Source organism: Rhinolophus hipposideros (assembly GCF_964194185.1).
Source record: "Rhinolophus hipposideros genome assembly, chromosome: 9".
Lineage (NCBI taxonomy): Eukaryota > Metazoa > Chordata > Mammalia > Chiroptera > Rhinolophidae > Rhinolophus > Rhinolophus hipposideros.
The window spans coordinates 55,960,886-55,983,439 of NC_138055.1; the positions used below are offsets into that span (position 1 = coordinate 55,960,886).

The window sequence follows — 22,554 nt, forward strand, 5'->3', positions numbered from 1 at the left end:
ATGGACCTTAGATTTTTGTAATTGAAACATTTAAAAGTTATGTGATTTAGCATAAACAGGATGTCCAAAGATTCGTGAAAATAAGATTTGGCAGTATTGGGCCCCTGTTCTTATATAGCAGCAACCAACTGGAGCTTTACCACCAACCAGCGGCCCCTTCTCTTAGGGCATATATTCGTCACCTAGCCAGCTTTAAAAAACTCTCTCTATAAGTGCACAACGACCAAGCTAATGGAGGGACAACTGGGCCCATCTCCTGGTGTTACACAACATAAAAAAAAACATCTCTCTTATGATGTCTTCTGTCCCCAGAACTGTTAAACTGGAATCTCTCAGACTCTACATCTAATATTTAGTAAAAATAGGGACTAGAGGAACAAATTAAAGGACATCGTGAGAAAGCAGTCAGTCAAATCCAAAAGACCACTCTCCAGGACTACTGGCCCAATCTCTTCAATAAATTAGTGTTACAAAGAAAGGTTGTTCCAGGAATCTGGATTAAAAGAGTTAAGACACATAACCTGGTGTATAATGCATGGTTCCTGGATTGGATCCAGGGTTGAACAAAAATTAGGTCTGAAAGTACTTTTCTTGGGACAGCTGGGCAAGTGAGAATATAGGTTTGTGTTAGATTAAGGATATGTTATTAATTTTAAGTGCTAATTTGGGCAATGTATAAGATGTTTTGCTTTTTCAAATCTATACACTGAAGTAAGAAATTAAAACAACCCATCCTCTTCCTTTTCCTGCCCATTCTCCTGACCCTAGAATGGGTTGGCAAACTTTCTGTAAAGGACCAAGTAGCAAATACTTTAGGTTTTGTGGGCCATAGTTCTGTGTCAATTACTCATCTCTGCTGTTGCAATCTAAATGCAGCCGTAGACAACACGTACTTAGCTGTGTTCCAATACAACTTTTTTACAAAAGTAGACAGCAGGATGCAAGCTGTAGGTTGCCAACCTCTGACCTAGAATAAATACCACTACTCCTAAAAAAGTCTTTCCTGGTGCACATCGGAATCGGTGGCTTTATTTTTCCCCTTTACATATTGCTTGTAAATCCACTTGCCGTATTTATTACGTCTTTATATACTCATCTCCATTAGGGAGTCTTTGAAGGTAGGTGCCATTTTGCTACATGAACTCCCCTATCCCCACCCTAGTGAGTTCCTTGCAGAATATTCAATGAATATTGTTTCCAAAAACCAAATCTATCCTAAAAGGAAGATTTGGTACCATTCATGACATTCAAAAGAATGAGCAGCAGGTTCTAAAAGTAATTTTGAAGGAAATTGGGGGGTGGGGGGGTGGGAAGCTCTACTGGTATCACTCGAGTAAATATATTGCCTCTTATGCTCTATATTGTGATGTGTTTATCGTTATTTTACAGTCAGACCTTGTGTGTGTGGAAGTAGTAGGCTCAGTTGGTATAGGAATGCTCTTATGCCCCCTTTTTTAACCCCGCTAGAGTATCTAGAGTACTATTAGATTTACATTAGGTGCATGATAAATGCTCAACAAATTTAAAATATAGTTTTGGGGGAAAAGAATATGTTCTTTTTCTCATAACAGGGAGAAGGTGGCAGCAAATAAGGGTTTATCAAGATCTGACAACCATAGCAGGTAGCCATTCCAGGTTTCCTTCCTCACATTTACTTTGTTGGTTAGGAGGCATTGGAGGGTAGAGGCTTCCCTGCATGCAATGGCATCCCAGATTCCAAAGCAAAGGTGGGACAAGGGAGAAAGGTGCACGTACATCTTCTGTGGCAAGTGTCCCAGAACCCAGGAGCACGTAGCATGTGGAATCTGGGGCAAAGGCAGAATACAGTTCTTATCACTGGAAAGTGTTGGCTGCCATAGAACAGGAGGCAGGAGGGAAGGAGTTAGGAGGGCACACAGGACAAAGAAGATGTGAGGTGACGACTACTCCCAGGCAGGCATCCTCCTAAAACAGAGGTTAGTTCTAAGACTAGGGTAGGTTACGAAGCAAGGAAAAAGTAAGGGGGATTAAGGTGAGAAAAAGGCCTAAGCAGAGGAGAAGCCTTCACAAGAAGGGGAGTGATACTGAATTAAGAATTTAGAGAACTGAGTGAAAGGTTTATTATTAGTGCAGTCAACACCATGGAACAGCACATGTAACACAACCAGCAACCTGCAGAGACACTAGTGCAAAGGGTGGGGAAGCCGGAAAGGAGCTTCCTGGCTCCATCTGAGGGTGATGACAGGAGGATATGGGCCTTGGTAAGGCAGGCAGGGGCAGTGGGGAGTGGAAGAAATGTAGTAACCAGACTAAGTATAGCAGCGTTTTCAAATTCCTGAGCACAATGTCCTGGAGCTAGAACATATGACTGTTCCTTACTCCTTTCAAGCTGTATCCCTCCAATCCAATCCCAGTGGAGCCATGACCCAACTACCCAGACCTATAGCAAGCTGGCCTGGAATAAAACTCCAAAAAGAGAAGAAGCTGTTATATGGCCATCTCTCTTCAACCCCACTCCCACCTGCATATTAAAATAATCACACCCACTGTCCCTCCCCTTCTGTTACTCTGCCAGTCACCTTAGGGGTCAAGGAATGCCCCAGGTAGCCTGAAATGGAGCTGAAGTCCTTAGGGGGCATGGGTGAGACAGAGCACAGCCTCTACTCAAAGACACAATTTCGATTCCACCTTGCCTGGTGAAGATAGAGTCCAGCTATGTATCTCCAAGGAAATGGGGTGAGGGATTTCTTCAAAATTAATACTTGAAATCCAGAGTTTTACAATGAGACCCTGGAAGGGCCAGGAGCAAAGTTCGCCAGAGGGCACAGGCATCGGTGCTGGACTGTCACATCCATCCCTAGAACAGTGGAAGCGCCTCATCTCAGTGGGGTTAAGGACGGTTGGGGCATACCTTATCAGGTCAGCCAAGGACTCCCTCGGCCCTTCCTCTATTAAAGCCAAAGGTTGTGCTGCAAAGGAAAAATATAAAATAGCCCCCATCCCAATCCCACCCTATCCAGAATCCCCACCCATAGGAACAGCAACAGAAAAGTTTCAAGTTTTGTTAATTTTTTTTTCCTTTCTTTAAAAAAAAAAAAGTAAATAAATTAAATTGCCAACAATGTGTGGCTGGGCTGGAAAAGTGGGGTAGCCATAACCAGGCCATTCTTTAAAAAAAAAAAAAAAGTGGGAGGGAGTGAAATATAAACAAGTAACAATGGCCAAAGGAAATTATCAAAATAATGCATTACAATCAGGGTTGGAGAGGGGTCTCTGGAACTATTAGGCCTGTGCCACAGAAGCAGTGCCTGCGTGACTTCAGCAAAAACTAGTGAGCTGCTTCTTGCTGAGCATGTTCATCCCAACAGACTAACCGCCTTCCCCCACTCCTGTCATTCCCTAATTACGAGAAAGTGTAGGAAAGAAGAGCTCACTTGGACATTTTCAGCATCCCAACTTGCACACCTACAGACCCAGTGGGAGCCCGCGCCTTTAAGGTGGGCTAAACAAGGTACTGCTTGGCACAAAGGTCCAGTCTTCCCCTCAGGGCCATCGGTGATGGCCAGTTACTGGCCCTATTATTTATTTCTAGGGTTTTGGTTCCACCCTTACCATTTCTTCAGGATGTCTGCTCCCCAGAGCTGTCCTCTGAATGATGTTTAGTCAGTAGGCCTGCTCAGATTCCCTGGTTTTGGAGGAGGGGAACGATTAGAGATTCCTCACTCCATCCTGATCCTTACAGAAAATGATTATCTTTGTGCTTTCTGAAAATACCTGGAACCAGGAATCCTTGACAGGTAAACAGATATAGAGGTGGGGACTTTCCCAACCAGAATGAAAATTTACAGACATCTTAGGGGAAGAAATTAGGCAAAAAGAAGGAATGTAGGTTTCCCACCTGAAAGGCTGAGCAAAGTGCCTCAGGGCCCTTCAGTGCCAGAAAAGCAGGGAGATGTGTGGCTCACATGTAAGCCACAGGGTTAAGGACAGTGGGGAAGACTCAGGGCCCAGCTACTGGAATGATGAGATTTTCCGATTTCCATCTCTTCCTGACAGCCTGCTGAGAGACTATATCTCTTCCACACCATGCGCAAATATCATGACGAGCCCCGGCTCCTGCACCATGTCATCACCCATATGCTGGTTCTCACAGGCCATCACGACAACAGCCTGCTTGCCAGGGATACGCTTGGCCACGTAGTTCTCATAGTACCGCCGGTTCATCTGTCTTGTCTCTAGTGTGGCCAGACCCTGAGGCCAGCTCCTCTCGTGGGCATTTTCGATCAGCTCGTTGACAATAGAGGCAGGACAGCCACTCTCCACCAGGGAGCGCTTGATTACAGCCTGGAGTACAGCATCTGGGGTGGAGATCATCCCTCCCCAGCGGGTCACTCTGGCTGGCTGCAGGGAATTCACCCACCTGTGTGGAGGGGATTGGAGGGGGTCATTCCAGCTCATCCCCTTTCTCTGCATGGTTTCTTCCCCTAATAGGAACAACCCCCCACTCGGCACTTAGCTTAGCCTATCCTCCCCTCCCCCTCCCCTCTCTCCTTCCATCATTGGTTCAGAAACTGCTAATCTTTCTGTAGTTGGTCCCATCTAAGTCACCACATGTTACTCACCAGATTAAACCTCATGAGTGTAGGGTCCCTCTTATTTTTCTTAAAAATCCCAATACTTAGCACACATAGTGACTGGCACATACTAAATGCTCAATGAATATTTATTGAATGAAGCAATTATTCCTCTATACTGTGTGCCATGTACCAGTTTGCACTGTATATATTGCTTCACCCTTAACAGTTTAGTCTATGAGTTGTATAGTACTCCAGAAGTGAAAGGGATCTTAAACTTCACTTGTTTACTTCACTGCATCTTGCTACATTTTTAGTTCACTTTCCTGGATTTGCACATTCTCTTCTCTGGATTGTAAGCTACCTGAAGATAGGGATGACACCTTCTATTTCTTTTTGGCCCTCCCAGCACTCGCAGCCTTTAATACAGGGCTTTTTGTATGTGTGGGTACTCACCTAATTCTGGAGAAATTGCATCCTTGGGTAAGCTTTCCCTTCCATCCACCCCAAAAAATAAGAGATCCTATGCTGGGGCTGAAGATTATCTTCTCTGCCACTGTCCTTCATCCCAACACCTGAAAAGTGGTGGCCCCAGCCCGGCCCCTTTTATTACCCTCCTTCTGCCACTCCCCTGCCCCTTCTCCTTTCAGGGTTCAGTGCCAGGACATGGAGTAACTCCATACCCTGAGTGACACTCACTCTAGGATCTCATTGTATTCAATTGTCTCCTCCAGGTTCTGAAGGTTGGGGTTGACACTGCGGATTGCACGCATATATGCCTTCAGCAGCTGGATGTCTCGCTTCTGTTGGAGGGAAAGAGAACCAGGGGTGATGGTTAAGGCAGATGGCAGATGACAGACAAAAGTTATCTGAGAATGAGGGCAATTGAGACATCAGAGGACTAACCAGCCTATAAACTTCATGAAGGCAGGGATATGATTGTTTCATTCATCGCTGTATCTGCAGTGCTTAGTAAACTGCTGTCATAGAGAGGCCATTGGGTAAACGCTCAGTGAATGACTGACATTGAAGAGATAAAGGGAAGGGAGAAGAGCTCCAATCTGATTCCCTGCTAGGCCACAGGCAGAAGACCCACTCAGCTAGGCGCACAGGCGCAGATCTGTGAGGTGCTCATCACCCGCGGGAAGACAGTGTACTGGTACATTAGGGACATGTCCCCCACGGTCTCTGGGCCCTACCTGCTCTGCCAGCTGGTGTTTGTGTTCGGCTGAGGTCTTCTCCAGCTCGGCGATGCGTGTCTGCTGCTGCTGCACCACTGAGCGCAGGTGCTTAATGCAGTTGTGGTTTGGCAGCTCATCTTTGGGCATCTCCAGGCTGCCGCCCCGGGGAGAAAAAGAGAACAGAAGTGTTCCATGGGACATGTGCACAAGGGCAGAAGCTTGCTGAGAGGGCTTTCTCCTACCCCCAATCTCTAACTTCAGGCCTCCCTCTTATTTATTCTCTTTACTTCCTCCTCCCCAGCTCTCCCCTCACCCCTTTGCTATCTTCTTTCTCTTTGCTTCTTTCCCTCTATAAGACTGTTTTATCTACCACATGGCTCTCCTTTCCTCCTACAGATTCTGCCTGTGCACTCATTCCTCTGAGAAGCCCTAGATTCACAGCCCTAGCTATCAGCATTGAATCAAATATTTCACACCCCAAAGAAAGAAAAAAATAGGGCAAGAGGAAATATGAGAGGGCTGGAAATTAGAGCAGTCAATCTGACAAAGACAAAGTAATACTGGACAGAAAGAGAAGAATAAAGTAAATCAGTCCTTAGTGTTATCACGCAGATTGCTGAATTGCTGTATCCCTTCTTATATTAAAGCAAGAGCAAAAAAGATCAGAGTTGGAAAAGCAGCATGAAAGTGAGATCCTGGGGCAGGAAGCCAGGAAGGCCAAAGACACTCCTTGCCTACATGCACAGGAGACTTGCTCAGCCCGTGAGCAGGGGACCAGAGACAGGGATATAAACGGAGAGGCCCTTAGCCTTGTGGGGCAGAAGAAGGTAAGGATCTTACCCGCAGCCCTGTTCACAGGTCACAGGCCGTTTTGGGTTGTGCTCACAGTCACTGAGGTGAGACATGAGGTTGTCAAGCCGGACAATAGCACTGCAGCCAAATACAGCGTTGTCGCAGGCAATCTGCAGCTTTGACAACATGTTCCGCATGATCCGAGGTACTGGGCGCAGGTGGGCGACCGTCACAACACTACGGTCCACCGGACACGTCTGCTGCTGAGAGAACCACTGGGTGATGCAGGCGTTGCAGAAAGCATGCTCGCAATGCGGTGCCTAGAGGGCGAGCAGGGCAAAAGGGCACAAGGGAATTAGCTGGAGCTAAGAGCCTGGATGTGATAACTGAAAGCCAATCAAATCTTGGAGCAGCTTCCAGGACCAGAGGTCCCTAGGTTATGGCAAAGTATAGATGCACTATGCTTTGGGTAAGGTATTGTGGGGGACAGGTTTCAGATATGTGTCCTGTGCTCAAGATTCCCAATGGATTGTGACATAAACAAGTTAAAAGTTGTATAACAATAAGATATAATGTTGCAGGACAATAGGAGAGATGACAGAAGGCAGTCCCTTATCATCTGCCAACTGGATTGCATACACCATAATTACCAAAGAAATCCAGAGGAAGGTGAGAGTCCATCAGGGCAGGTATTTATGGAGAGGACAGAATTAGAAATGGGTCTTAAAGGACAAGGCGGGGGGGGGGCAGGGGGACAGAGATTTACTGGCAAAAGGTCAATGTAAGAAAGCAAAACAAAAAAGCCTAGAACTCCTGGTAAGAGGTTAAGAGTTCTCTCTGTGTGAGCCCAAGTTCTTATTTTATGAGGGCTGCTTTGCCCTGTGTCCCAAAGGCCAAGCCTACCCTCCAAAACAGGGCTGGTTTTCCATAGAATCACATTCTTTTCAGTTTCATAAAGATTATATTTCAGCCTACTTCCTTGATAACTCAGATAACCTCTAAAGTTAATCCCTCAAAAGTGAGAGGATTCCCTGGCCTCTGTGGAGACACGGTCTGGCCTCTGGCTTGGGATAAACACAGTAGGCACTCAGAACATGTTGCCGAATGAATGGAGTGCCTACTGTATCCAGATCACTTTGCTAGGTTGGACAATAAAAAAAAATACGTCCTCAAGATGCTCATAAAAACCAAAGACTAAAACATAGACGGCTCTGTAGGAAGTCATTTTCAGTATCATTAATCCAACTATCAGTAGATTTTTAGTTTTCACTCAAAGACATTTGATTCTTTCCAAAGTCTTACAAACTCTATCTCCAAAAAAATATTAAATTTGTCTACTTTTCCCCATCTCTATGGCCACTAATCCAGTTCAAGCGATCATCTTTCACCTGTATTACTTACTATGTCTTCTAACTGGTCTCCCTACTTCTACCTTGCCCCTTTAGAATCCATTCTACAGTCAGCAGCCAAAGTGATCATTTAAAAATACTGATCAGATCAGATCACTCCCCTGCTTAAAGCTTTACAATGGCTTCCCATTATACTTAAAATAAAGCAAAACACTTCCTCAGGACATTCTGTTTGATCTGGCCGTGCCTCTGCCCTCTCCTCACCTCACATCACGCTCCCAGCACTGTGCTTAGGCCATTTTGGCTTTCTTTCTGCTCCTTGTCCACAGCCAGCTAATTCCTGCTTCAGGACCTTTGCTTTTGCTGCTTCTCTTTGCCTGAAATGCTCTTCCTCTAAATCTTAGCATGAATGGTCCCTTATCATTCAGATCTCAGGTCAACTGTCACCTCTTCTGTGACCATTCTATCTAAACCTGCCACCCCTGCAGATGTAGACAGAATGTACTACCTTTCATGTAAGAAAGGTAGGCAAATATATATAATGTATATTCATACTCCCTTGTATCTGCCCATATACATCCTGGAGGAGACCAAATAAACTACTGGGGTTATCTATGGGGGGCTTAGGTGGATTAGGACAGGATGGAAGAGTCCTCACTATATACCTTTTATACTGTTGATTGCTGAACTATATGAATTTATTACCTATTCAAAAAATAAATATGATGTAGGGAATCAGCATCCCTAGCAGAGGCCTTCTACCCTTGGAAATGCGGCTGGTAACCTGGCATCTCGATGTCTACTCCTCAGAAAGTAAACCCTGGAGGTGGGGGAGGGGTGGCTTCTAACAGACAATCGCCAACTGCCACTGACCTCTCCACATGTCACTCACCTCAAATGATAGTGCCAGAGAACGGAGAAGGCCCTGCCAGGGTGGAGAGGGAACTGACACACCCCATGACCTCTTCACACTACCAGCATAGCTTGCTCCACACCCAGCCAATCTGCTTCTAATGGCAGCAGGCTGGAAAGGCCTAGACGGGAGAGGTCCAGGGCTAGCTGCTATTGGGATACAGGCTGACTTTCATTCAGCTCAGGCATCTATGCTCCTTTGGATGGTTAAAAACTGGAAAGTGAGAATAAACTCAAAGGATCAAGAGGAGTTGGGATGTAGTGAATTGTATAAGCAGTGAGTGGGAAGGGCCATGAGACTTCATTGACTAGTGTCCTGATTTGGAAAACGGGATTATCTCTAGTTAGCTGAAGGATGATATTTACAGAGTGTGGGCAATAAGGATCATGCAGGATGATGTCCTAGGAATATAACTGTTAAGAATTCATCTCACTCATTATACTTGCCTGTTAGTCATGACTAACTTCTCCTCATACTTGCCACAGGAAGATACAACTGACTCTGGTCTGGCAAGGCTGATAGAGAAACGACCTACTGAAGGTGGCAGCTTCATATCAAATGTAGAGTACACAGCTGCGTCAAAAATTGATTTTTCCAATAAATCCCAGGAAGAAAATAGGTCAGTACATACAGTTCCCACTACCTATTTGTTGGACAGTAGGTGGCAGGCAGAAGAGGCCCATAGGGAGACTGGTTGATTACCCAAAACACTACATCATCAAAACACAGAGAACTTAGCAGGAGAGTCCAGAAGTTCAATCATGGGTAGGAAGGCAAAACCTAGTCAGAGCCCCTGCAGAGCAAAGGAAGTTCCCAAGCTACTGTCAAAAGACATAAACAGACAGATGACCATTTTACAGCAGAAAAAACTCAGAGAAACTGCAAAAGAAAACCTGAAGCAGTGGACTTCTGTGGGATCCACCTCTAGACAGACTCCGGAAGGCCCTATTCCTCCTGTAGTCTCCACTGCTCTTCTGCACCAAAGCTCTATAGTGTGTGTATGTGGGCAGGGGGAGCCAGGACACAGTGACTTCCCCTTGATCCCATTACCTATGAATATTTTCTACTAACGCCACTACCACCTACTGCCCCACCAAACGTGCCATCAGACCGACTCACCTGGACTGGCTCCTCCAAGACTCCACTGCAAATAGGACAGATAAGATCTTCGTCAACATCCCCCTGGAAACGGGTTACATCATACCCCATGTCTCATCACTGAAACCCAGATCCTGGAAGGAGTAACAGAGGAAAAGAGGCCAGTTCAGAAGAAGCCTACAAACATGTGCCAACTCAAACTCATTGCCAAGATCTATTCATCTGTCCAACAATTATTTATTGAGAGCCTACTATGTGCCAGTCATTTGGGGGCAAAAAGCTGACTCAAGAAATTTAATTCTAATGGAAGAAGACATTATGTAAGCATACATTTAAAATATGAAGTGATAAATGCTTTGATAGAGTAAGCATAGGGTATTATGAGGGCAAGAGATATAGATACCTACCCCAGGCTGAAGGGAGAGAGTGATTTTGACAGTTTTCTAGGATTAGGTGTCACCAACAGGACAAGCAAGAGTCAGCTAGGTGTTGAAGCCGTGGGCAGGACGGGCACTGGGGTTTTATGCACATGAAATAGCACAAAGGCCCAGAAGTAGGAGAGCATATGATGGGTCCCAGGAACTCTAAGTGGTTCAGAAAAAGGCTGACCTGAAGGGTGCAAGGTAGGAAGTGTCTACATACAAGGCTGGAGAGGCAAGCAAGGGTTAGGCCCTGAGAAGTCTCGTATAAGGAGTTTGGACTTTTTATCCTGAAGGCTATCGGAAGCCACTGAAAGATTTAAAAGGAATGATTGGATTAAAGGTCCCTTTTAGAATCACTCTGTCAGTAGGGATGAGACTGGAGACAGGAAGAACATCTAGGCCGGAGAGAGATGCTGAGAATCGGAACTCGGGTAGTGGCAATGGGGATGAAGGAGGGAGGTTCAGGAGAGCAAGGACTCAAAGAACAGTGGAGCTGCTATGCCCCTTCTTTGGGCTCCTAAGGGTCAAATCCAAAGAAGTCACTGACCGGTGACTGAACCTCCTGTGTGGGCGGCCAACTGGTGGGCTAATTGGATCAAAGATGGGCACGTGATTCAAGGATAGCCAATGCACAGACCAGCGATCAGCTGTGATGTCGTGGGAAAAGATGAGCTGAGTCGATCAAGTTGTTCTCGGGAATTTAGAATCAAGCTGTCCAATGTAAAAGGGTGGGGGAGGGGTGGGATGTAAAGAGGCCTTGATAGGTCAAGTGCAAGCTAAAAGTACAGCACTGGATTAAGTCAAAACTGGCTGGATTCTCCCCAGTTCTACTACTCACTAGCTGTGTGACCTTGGGCAGGCTATGTAAACTTCCTAAGCCTAAGTAGTTTTTCTTTTTATATAAATAGATAAAATGGGTACAAATAATAATGGAAGTGATTTTCATAGAGTTGTCCTCAAAAAGATAATGCATATAAAACATTTAGCAAAGTGACTGCTGACACACAGTAAGCACTCAATACATGATAATAACCATTATTTATGTATACATCTAACTTCTACTACTTGATTAAAAATTCCTTAAGAGCAGAAACTCATGTTCTGCATCCAGTGTAACACCAAGCACAGTTCCCTACAAATCAATAAAATGTTTGATATATTTAAATGTTCCTTTAACTAGGAGCTTCTGGGCAACCAGGATATAGTGAACATCTACTATTTTGCCTACCTTACATCTTGTTTTCCTCTGTTTTCCTTTGGAAACCATACCCTGGCGCCTAGTGGGCATGTGACCCAACCCAGGACAATGAGAGTGATACCTGGGACTTCTACTGGAGCTCTCAAGAGGAGCTTTTTCCCCTGGGTTGCATAGCTGGTAGGATGTACAACCCACAGTGGCTGGTGACCATCTCTGCCATTAATGAGGACAGCCTGCTTATAAAATGAAGCCAATAATGAAGAAAGCAGGCTGAAAGATCAAATTCAAATGAGATCATTTGAGGTCCTGGATTCAGTCATGGCTAAAGCCACAATCAGCTTTTGAACATATGTTACATGAGCCAATAAATTCTCTATTATGTTTAGGGTGGTCTGAGCTGGGTTTTTGTCTGTCTCAACTGATAAAAATCCTGATTAATACACAAGCTAATGGATATAAGAAATCACAAGACTCCCTTTGGAACCACTTATCTTTCTTTACCCATTTTATATAAGAACAATGACACCCTGTGACATTACTACAATTACCATGACCTCCATCACCACCATTTCTCTATATACTTGTTTCTCCATCTCTAGGGCCTTAAAGTTCAGGGCCGTGGGCTTACTAACAATCCCTCTGAAACTGTCACTGTCAACCACTTTGGCCTAGCTATTGGAAGTGAAAGTAAGAGAGCAGCGGTTGGAAGTGAACAGGTGAGACAGAGACAGGAACTAAAAATAACTCATCAAAAGCTTGATTTCAAAGGAAGAGAAAGAACTAGCTAGAGAAAGAAAGGAGGTTGAGGAAGTGGGCTGTACTGGGGGTGTTTTTCTTTTTGATGAGAAAGGCTTGAGCATGTTTACGTAGAGAGGAAAGCACTAGTTAAGAGGGAAAGATAAAGACAGGAGAGCATCTGGTCACTGAGGTAGCAGAAAGTAGGGAGGTAATCTGGAATTATGTTAAACAGGAAGAGGGACACCTCTAAAGCAGGAAGGAAGGAAGAATGGTGCAAAAAGAAGTCCAGATAGGTTTTTAAAAATCATACCAAGAAAGTTTTAAAAATCAGATAATCACATTCATTTAAATTAACAGTAAAGGTGATTATGGTAATATAAGCCCATTTGATGAATGTCTTTTAAATGATGTTTTTGGGAAATATGCTATAATGATATAATAATGATATAGTAATACGTGTAGATTGAAAAAGTAGGACACTAAATTGAATACAGACCTGTTTACAGATCTGTTTAAAAACATATGTATTTATAAGTAATCCATACATAAAAAGAGACCAGAAGGAAATATCAAAATGTTAACAGTGGTTTATTTGGGTGTAGGCTAAGGATAATGTTTTTTCCTCTTATTTTTAATTACCAAATATTTTAATGAGTATACATTTTTTAAAAATCATAATTCAACAAATAGGAAAATAATATATTTTTTAATTTAGAAATTACTTGAGGATAAAAAATACAGGAATGCTTTTACTTTTTAAGTACAGGAATAAAAGACGAAAATTTGATCATACCCAGTTTTTCCCATTGACCTGGTGAAGACAGTCTTATTTTTTGCCTTAACAGTTAGAATGGACCATAAGAGACCATCGGGTTTAACATCCCAGGACAGGAATCCTCTCAACAGTAACCAACTGTGAGTTACCCTTTGCTTAGACACTCCTGGGAAAGGTCAAGGTAGGGGGCAGCAAGAGCCCAGATGAGAAATATCTAGCCCAGCCTCACTTCTCTCATTCCAGAATGCCTATGCCCCTCTAAAACAGGGTACCCAGAGCTCCCCATGTGGACTGACCGATATGGACAGGATGAGACTATTACCACTTTTCTTCTCTACTTCAATTAATGCAACCTAAGACTGGTTAGTGCTGTTCTAGATAACTGCCACTGCCACTCTCATAGTCCAGAAAAACACACAGGGCTGGGAGAAAGGGGAAGGAGCAAGAGAAAAAGTCAAGAAGAGGATATCTGAGATAGCTTCGACATGAAAGCAAAAATATCCCCAAATATCTATAATTCATCTATTGAACTGTTGACTTTATAACACCTTCCTCAATTAAATAAACAAATTGTAATTTGGTTTCTCTATAATAGCTGGAAAATTGGTCACAGGAAAAAAAATCATTGCTGCCTTTAAAATGTACCAGCTATGAAAAGACTGCGAACATAGACTGTTAAGAGAAAAAAACTAAGGTACAGAATAGTATATGTAAAGTATGCCACAAGGAGCACAAAATCACTATGTAGTGTATGTGCTTATATATGCATGGAACTCTCCAGAAGGATCCAGAGGAAACTGCCAATAGCTGAGGAGGGATAACTAAGGAACAGAGATAGGAAAATTTTAATTTCCTTATTTATCCTTCTGTGCCTTTTAAAAAGATTTTCCGTGTGTGTGTTCACTATTTAAATAAAGAAATAAATCGGCTGCCAGATGGGAGGGGGGTTAGGGGAGTGGGTGAGAAAGGTGAGGGATTAAGAATTACAAATTGGTAGTTACAAAATAGACTATAGTCCCTGTGCTTTACTTTACATCCCAATAGTCAATGGAATGTAAAGTAAAGCACAGGGACTATAGTCAATAATGTGGTAATAACTATGTATAGTGCTAGGTGGGTACTAGACTAATTAAGGGGATCACTTCTTACATGACATAAATATCTAACCACTATGCTGTACAGCTGAAATTAATATAAAATAATACTGAATGACAACTGTAATTGAAAAATTAAAAACGGGGGGAAAAAGGTGAAGGGGAATAAGTGGTCCAAATTTCCAGGTATAAAACAATAAGCTATGGGATATAATGTACAGCACAGGGAATATAGTCAATGATACAGTGACAGCGTGATACGGTGTCAGATGGCTGCTGGACTTACGGTGATCACTTCTTTAGGTGTATAAATATTGTGCAACTATTGTGTACACCTGAAACTAATATAATATTGTGTGTTGGCTATATTTTAATAAAAATCTTTTAAAAAGATAAAGAAATCTGTAATTATTCTAGATTGTGAAAGAAAGTATTAAGGTTGAAACAATAAACGTGCCCAAAATATTCATATAATGTATCATATACTATACATGTTATATGTGTCATATAGTATATATGACACATATAACATCATATACTGTAGCAAGGTCTGGAAAAAAATGTACTCTTGCAAGAAAAAGTTGATCAAATTGAATCGCAACAACAAAAAAATAGGTACTGTCCCCCAAAAGTATATACCCTTTTACCTAGCACTCACACTTCCGGGAACTTAGCCTAAAGAAATAATTACACAATGGTATAAAAACAATATACCAGATTGTTTATCTAAGTATTATTTATAATATAATAGCAAAAATGAAATCAGAAGTACCACAAATATTCAGTAAAATTCTTTATATCCATAAAATAGGCTAACATATAGCATTAATATAACTTAGATATATTTCTTATTAATAATCGACTTAAATTACTTAAATGTATTTATTTATATAAGTAAAATAATATATTTATGCATGTTACATATGCTATAGTGCAATTTTTGTTAAAAAGTATATGTATATTTATATTTGTTTGTAACATTTATATTGGAGAGCATCTAGAAGGATATATAAAAATGTGCCAAAAAAGTACATATTTTAAGAGACGTTATCTACGTATTATTTTTGGAAGTTGAATTGAATTATGGTAGCACTGTATAGTATGACGTTTGCTCAAAAGATGGCATTAATCAAATGAGTGCTAGTGTCATTCACTGTATTACAATTTTTTCCCCTTTTTCTGTCCCCCCTTCTCCCCCGTTTCAAGCCACTGTTTGTCAGTCTAGTTGTGTAGGACACAGCTTCCTGGCTCACGCTGGTGTTATGAGCCTCGCGCTCCTCCTGGCTGAGGCAGTCGGTCGCCAGTTGTCGGTAGGCCACTCACAGCAGCTCATGGCAGCTCTCGCCAGCTGCCGGCCGCTCACGATGGCTGCTGGTGACTCACACTGGCTGCCAGCCACTCACAGTGGCTGCCGGCTACTCATGGCAGCACATAGCAGCACACAGCAGCCCGCTGCAGCTCACCCCGACCTCCAGCTGCTCATGCAGCCCAAGCTCCAGAGAGAGCCATTGTTCACAATCTTAGCGGTAGAGGGCACAGCTCACTGGCCCATGTGGGAATCGAATCAGTGACTTCGGTGTTAGGAGCATGGAGCTCTAACCACCTGAGCCACCAGGCCAGCCCTGTATTACAATTTTAATACAGTTTTTTCCTTTCTTAAAATGCATATACAGGGGCTTTCAGGTGGCTCAGTTGGTTAGAGCGCAAGCTCTGAACAACAGGGTTGCCGGTTCAATTCCCACATGGGCCAGTGAGCTGCACCCTAAACAACAAGGTTGAAGACAACGCGCTACAGCTGAGCTTCCAGAGAGGCGGCCAAATGGCTCAGTTGGTTAGAGCGTGAGCTTTCAACAAGGTTGCTGGTTCAATTCCCACATGGGATGGTGGGCTGCGCCCTCTGCAACTAAAGATTAAAAACAGCGACTGGGCTTAGAGTTGAGCTGCGCCCTCCACAACTAGATTGAAGGACAACAACTTGGAGCTGATGGGCCCTGGAGAAACACACTGTTCCCCAATATTCCCCAATAAATTTTTAAAAAAATGCATATACTTTTTTTGACACCCTCTGTATTAAAGAAGCTGTCTCTAAGTACAGACTTTTAATACTTTTAATTTCACTCAATTTTGCTTTATTGGTTTTTTTCTACTTTTTTAAACAATGATCACATTTTACTTATACAATTAAATAATAATGAAGTCAATATTTATTGAGCATTATTATATGCTAGGCACTATTCTAAACATTTCTTGTATATTAACTCATATAATTCTCACAACTCTATGAGTTACTCTGTGAGTTAGGGACTGTCATTATCCGTCTTTTACAGATGAGTAACATATGCACAAAGGTTAAAAACCTTGCCCAGCATCACAGCTAACAAGTGGCTCACCCAGATTCAAACCCAGGCAGACTGGCTTCAGAGCCCAAGCTTTTTAACCACTGTGCTGAAATGCCTTTCAAACTGAAACATGCAAGTTACAAAAATATGTATCCTATGGTCCCATTTTTATAACACAATCTAAAAAAAGGAAAAGTAATAAATGTAGTGTACATACACATTTTTAAAAATCTAGTTGCTGAGATTATACTTTTGATCTATGTTATATTATTTCCGCAAGATTGAATTTTAAAAGTATATCAGTTATCCTTAGAGCAAGGGGCAAAAATTAAAGTAACATTACCATTTTTCCCCTGTTGCTATGGGGCAATGTAGAAAACTAGCCTAGAGTTTGTACTATGCTTCACAGCACTTTCATTTTAAATCAGTGCTAACTATATTGTCTTAAGGAGAAATACAGATTCTGAAAACTTATCTTAATGGGGTCTCAGGAGATTACCACATCCCCAAAATAAACAGCAGAGAACTTGCCTCAGTTAGTGCAGAGATGGCCAGAGGATGTGGGAAGTCACCAGGCAGGGTTATAAGCTACAAGGTTCCCACCACAAAGTCAGGGTTTACAAAACTGCAGAGATACTGGGCATTGTTCTTTCTAAATTGACCCCACCACGGCCACCAATCTTATCTGTTTAGAGAGTCTCCTGTTTTATCTATCCTCCTATAAATGCATCCTTTCAGGGCTGCGCCCTCAAAAATTAAGGGGAAATTTAGATTTCTTGTCTGATGGGGGTATTCCCTGTTTGGCACCTATGGGAAACAAATGTTGACATGGCTCTGCACAACCTTGGAAGCCAGCTCCTTGCTCTGTCAGCAGGCAGATAGCCAAGCTCACAGGCTAGACTCCTTGACTACTACTCCTACTCTCTGGGACTCTCAACACTGCTATGGGTCTGTCACAGGGATAGGATATCATTCCAAGGGGTATGCCTCACAGGAATTCACTGCGCACTGCCCTGGGGGCAGAAGCCTTAATAAAACTGAAACCACAGAAACCTCAAGAGTCACAGCCAGTGACCACAGCCACTGGAAGCACGGTTTCCTAGATATTCTCCTTGAGTTAGAGAATAGGAAAAGGCCTTGGGAGGTTTCACTCAAGTTGGGGAGTTGCACACGGGTAGTGCTGAGTTGTCTCTTCAGGCTTACAGGCGTTTTGCCAGCCTTCCTGACGTGAACATCCTGAACCCAAACTGAAAAGTGCATCATTCCCCGTCTGCTATTCTGCAGGTCACAACCAAACCAGGTAATTATGTTACTTTCCTTCCTCACTGTTACACTGGGGTCTCTCTCTCTCTATTCCTGGTCAGCATTATTATAAAAATGACCCCTTCCTATACCTTTTAAACTTACTGTTGCAATTGTTTTCTCTGGTGTACACCTAGAGAGCACTAGGAATTCGCAACAGATTGTTCCTAAAGGGACCCTAACATTTATCCCTACTTATTCGGGGTTTCTTGAACCCATGTACAGGTGTGCAAACCATGCACATTCACACATACATCCAAACTCTCATTCGAAGATAAACATTAGAGAAGCCACTCCAACCCATACTTTGTATTTTTAGGGTAATTGGTCATGCTGTCACCAATTCTTGGCAAATGCATAAGGGTAAAAGCCAGATGTCTGTGCTGCCTTCTAATTCTCCTCTCTGCCCTGAATACGACAGATGTTCAGAGGGCTGAGGAGTCTCCAGCCCCAATTACTGCAAGTCACCAGTCACACAGGGAAAAGGCCTATAACCTGCCCCAGTGTAAGGAAACAGGTGACTCCTAGAACTTCAACCTACTGACAAAATTAGCTGGTGAAGTGTCTCACAAGTGTCCCTAAAACATTTCCTCCTTATCTCCCTGTCTCACAATGAAGGAATAGGTCTGGAAAAAAAAGGAAACTGAGTCAAGAATCCAGAAAACTGAGTGCTAGTTCTGTCTCTATTATTGACCAAATGTGTGACCTTGAGCAAGTTACTTCTCCGGGCCTCTGTTCCTTTACTACACATGAAATGAAACATCCTGGACTACGTAAGTTCTAAGGTACTCTACAAGTCCCATGATTCTAAAATTCAGCATATAAAAAAATAGGTATATTAGGGGCTGATTATGTTGTAAAAGGTGTCCTGGCTTTACCACTAACTGACTTTGCTCTCTTTGGGTAACTCGATTTTTTTAAGTGAAAGGAAGTAGTCTTTTTTTTTTTTTTTTAAAGATTTTATTGGAGAAGGGAAACAGGACTTTATTGGGGAACAGTGTGTACTTCCGGGACTTTTTCCAAGTCAAGTTGTTGCCCTTTCAGTCTTAGTTGTGGAGGGTGCAGCTCAGCTCCAGGTCCAGTTCCCGTTGTTAGTTTCAGGGGGGCAGCCCACTATCCCTTGTGGGAATCGAACTGGCAACCTTGTGGTTGAGAGCCCACGCCCCAACCAACTGAGCCATCTGGCCACCCGGGAGCTGAGAGGCAACTCATTTGTCTTTAGTCTAGTTGCAGAGGGCGCAGCTCGCTGGCCCATGTGGGAATCAAACCGGCAGCCCCATTGCCCAGAGCTCACGCTCTAACCAACTGAGCCACCCAACCGCCCCAAAGTAGTCTTTTTTATTTAAGCAGTAGAATCCTTAGAGTGAAGTCACAGCCCCTCTTAGAGAATTGAGTTCTTAGGAACTCAGTTTCCTCACCTGTGAGATGAGGAGATGGGCTACACTGCCTCTGAGGTTCTGTCCAATTCCAGAACGCTGTGATCCATACTGGATTTACTATAGGGAATGTTAAAGTTAGGCTTCTTTAGTACATTTTAATGGATCCACTTTACAAAAGAATCCAGAGGGCACAGTTCTTCAAGAATTTATCTAACACCTAAAATGAGGCCTACCAGGCTTCAAAAGCCAGCAAGGACCTCCTACTTGGTCAGCAGCACCAAGCACTATTTGTGTGATTGTCCCAAATCTCATCTTCACCCTATATACACAGCCCCCTACCAGGAGAGACGTGTAAAAGAAACAGAAAACACAATCCTTGTCCTCCAACTAAAGTGTAGGTGAGGCTTGAGCCCAATGAGTGAATATACAGCATATCAAATACATAAAAAGACATAAAATTTACTAAGGAATTTACCAACAAGTAAAAGTTAATAGCTAATGTAAGACATAAATATGCAAAGAACAGACTGATGTGGGTTAATCATGGAAAGCTTTTGCAGCAAAGTGTTTTAAGAATCAAGTTTTCAAGAGCAGAAGGAACCCAGATTGGCAGAGAAGAGTGTTGAAGCCTGGAATGCGGATTCTGAATCAAGGCTCTTTACCTTCCAAGTGTTGGGGGGCAGGTTCCCTGTTCACAAGGCTCCAACCCCCTGATGCCTCCACTCAGTGCCACACAGGAGATGCTCCCAGTAACCCATCTTGTTGGCTATTCTTCAATCCTTCTTAGTGACAAACTCCATCGCCAAGGGGATGGATGTGATGTCACAATCAGCACTCTATTAATAGGAACAAGGAAGAAAAAGGTGAGTCAGGGGAGCTACTTCCACTTGGCAGTGAGACTGGACAGACTTGGATCTGGCGGTTGGTTGGGGAAGAGGAGACAACTCCATTAAGGGATACAGGTTTCTGTGCTAGACATATAGGACTCCCCGGTAAGGAATGAGATCGTTTGGCTAAGGAATCACACGCATAATAGTCTAGGAGATTCAAACAGAGCTGAGAGGGGGAGAGAAAGGGACAAGAAGAAAGGTAGACAAGGGGAGCTGTTTGAAGTAGACAAAGATTCTTTTATTCTGTGCACACAACTACCAGCAATATCAATGATTCTAAATCTGTGGCTATAAGATGCCTATATCCATGATACCTCACCTGCACAGTATGATGCTCTCATGTTTCCAAAGTGCTTTCACATTAATTCATGTAAAAAGAATTCTGGTCCTTATCCTCCAATTGGAAAATACTATTTCATAAGGAGAAGATATTCAAGAGGGATCAGGGTTTTTAAAAAAATGAATAGGCAGTGAATTGGGAAATTACTCCAGGCTGGACAACTGGGAAGACGAGAGGTAGCAGTAACGATTAGGCTGACTAGACTCTCATTACTAAAAGGATGGAACCATGTAGAGGGAGATAAGCCTTCAGATGAACAGTGCTGAGACATCTATTCAACACTATGCAGGAGAACAGCAACCATTCAAACTCCTTTCCTCACAACACATGTCTATTGATAGATTAAAGGCTGTGTTAGGAAGGAATTGGATGATGATTTTTATACATAAAACAGGGACCATTTCATCTTCTGAGTCTGGTACACATACTCATTAGTTTACTATGCTCATCAGCCACCTGCTTAGCATGCTACTTGTACACTAATCAGAGAGAAAAGTGCAATGCCTGACACTTTCTCTTCCCTGTGGTTGGGGGGCGGGGGTAAATTGATGTTTCTCCCCCATTCAGAACACAGGGAAAAGTATAATGCTTCTTTCATTTTCACAACACTCTATTTCCCAACAGCCTGGTGTATGCCCCCTGTACCTCAATAAATGCTTCCAGGAACCAGTGCTGTTGGCTCTGCTCAGTCTTCTTCTAGTGACAAGTTCCAGACTCAGAAAGCAAATAGTTGCCCATACTGGGAAAAATCAATCCTACTTCGATGCTCCCTTGGCCAGAATAAAACAGTATTTTTCAACTGAGAGGAGGCCCAGGAGTCAGGAGACTTGGGTTCTGGTCCCAGCTTTGCCAACTGTACGACTTTTAGCAAGCCATGTAACCCTTCTGTAGTTTTCCATTTCTTCACCTGTCAAGTAGGGAAAAAGATACCTGCCTTACCTACCTTATATATTGTCCCGAAAAATCAAATGACATAATAAATGTGAAAGCACACTGAATACTGTACTGAGGGCCAGCAAGGAACTGCTTGAAAGAAGCTTGTTCCTTCTTTTCAATTACTGGGAACGAGGCCCAGCCACAAAGTTAGCTGGACACACAGAGTAGTAACATTATTGCATCACTCAGATTCTCTACCACTAGTCTGTCTACCCCATTCCTCTTTGGGGGAAAACTATCCGCCAAAAACACTATCAGCTTCTTGCCCTATTGTCAGACTCTAAAACCACCTGTCTAGGAAGGGATTCGCTACCACTATCACAGCCCAGTCCCCAAGAACAGTGGTTCAGTGGTGTCATTAACAGTACATTTCCATTAGGTGGAATGAAGTCAGTTTCTGAATGGGGAAGATGTCAGTCCCTCAGGCAAAACACCCTCACTCCTCCTCCTTCAGCCCCCTCTCCTCCCATTCCTCAATTTCCCGAGCGTCCTACGTTGGAAAAGGCTTCCCGGTGTGTGAAGCCTGCGAAGAGGGCTTGGCTGCAAACCCAGGGCAAGGATGTAAGGAATGTGAGATTCCTTCATGGAGGGGTGGGAGGGGGAGAGGGAGGAAGGAATGGAGGCGCAAGACAAGGCATGGGAGACGAGCCAAGCTATGGCGCTTCGAGGGCGGGGGTTCAGGTTCCACCGCCCCTGCCCAGGCTGGCCCCCAGAATGTTCCCTTCTCCTCCCGGCCCATCAATCATTGCCCATTTAAACACCACGTTATGCCCCCATGTCCCCTCCTCCCTGTCCTCCGGCCAACCTAGGCCCCCTCCCGCACTTGAGGCTCCCCTACTCCAATGAACCTCCCCAACAACCCACCTTCCAGTGACCCCTTCTCACCTTCCAACTCCTCCCTATTGCTGCTGCTCCCTTCCTCCATTTTTCATCTTTACTCCTATCCCTTAATCCTGACCTCCAATATCTCGAACCCCCGCCCCAATCCCCCTGGGACTTCGCCCCCTCCCTTCCCACACCCACTTTTAGGTGGGAGCCCGCGCAGGCGCAGTACGCACCGCCTTGGCAGCGGTCTGGACTCTCCGGACCCCAGCCCGGCTGGAGCTGAGGCCGCAGCGGCCACGGGACAGCCCCGGTGCCGTGTCCCAGCCTTTCCTGGGAGGGGAAGGGGAAGGGAAGGAGAGGGAGGAAGGTTCGGACCACTAGTCGCCTTGTGAGACAGTCCTTTGTCCCGCCCACGGCTGCTACGCAACCC

The 22,554-nt window shown here is 43.8% G+C and overlaps 1 protein-coding gene across 11 annotated transcripts; it reads right to left on the reverse strand.

The window, feature by feature from the left end:
- Positions 1-1,529: 1,529 nt before the first annotated feature.
- RNF41 (ring finger protein 41) lies at positions 1,530-22,542 on the reverse strand. Of its 11 annotated transcripts, XM_081058834.1 has the most exons (9): positions 22,358-22,530; positions 21,009-21,270; positions 19,796-19,969; positions 19,173-19,250; positions 9,908-10,020; positions 6,575-6,846; positions 5,753-5,888; positions 5,253-5,356; positions 1,576-4,399 (listed from the first exon to the last, which is right to left on the reverse strand). In XM_081058834.1, the coding sequence occupies exons 5-9, from the start codon at positions 9,995-9,997 to the stop codon at positions 4,048-4,050; spliced, it is 954 nt and encodes a 317-aa protein (XP_080914960.1). In that variant the 5' UTR covers positions 9,998-10,020; positions 19,173-19,250; positions 19,796-19,969; positions 21,009-21,270; positions 22,358-22,530; the 3' UTR covers positions 1,576-4,047. The 11 variants fall into 11 exon arrangements, with proteins under 11 accessions (XP_080914953.1, XP_080914960.1, XP_080914959.1 ...); XM_081058833.1 differs by lacking the exon at positions 21,009-21,270 and having other exon boundaries at positions 22,358-22,532; XM_081058830.1 differs by lacking the exon at positions 19,173-19,250 and having other exon boundaries at positions 22,358-22,532.
- Between the last annotated feature and the right edge of the window lie 12 nt (positions 22,543-22,554).

Bases quoted from the DNA above. Each gene is read 5' to 3' on its own strand.
- RNF41 (XM_081058827.1), bottom strand. From the start codon at position 9,997: ATGGGGTATGATGTAACCCGTTTCCAGGGGGATGTTGACGAAGATCTT. The intron at 6,847-9,907 runs GTGAGTCGGTCT...CTCGCCCTCTAG, and splicing joins TCTTGGAGGAGCCAGTCCAG to GCACCGCATTGCGAGCATGC. The intron at 4,400-5,252 runs GTGAGTGTCACT...CCCTCCACACAG, and splicing joins GAATACAATGAGATCCTAGA to GTGGGTGAATTCCCTGCAGC.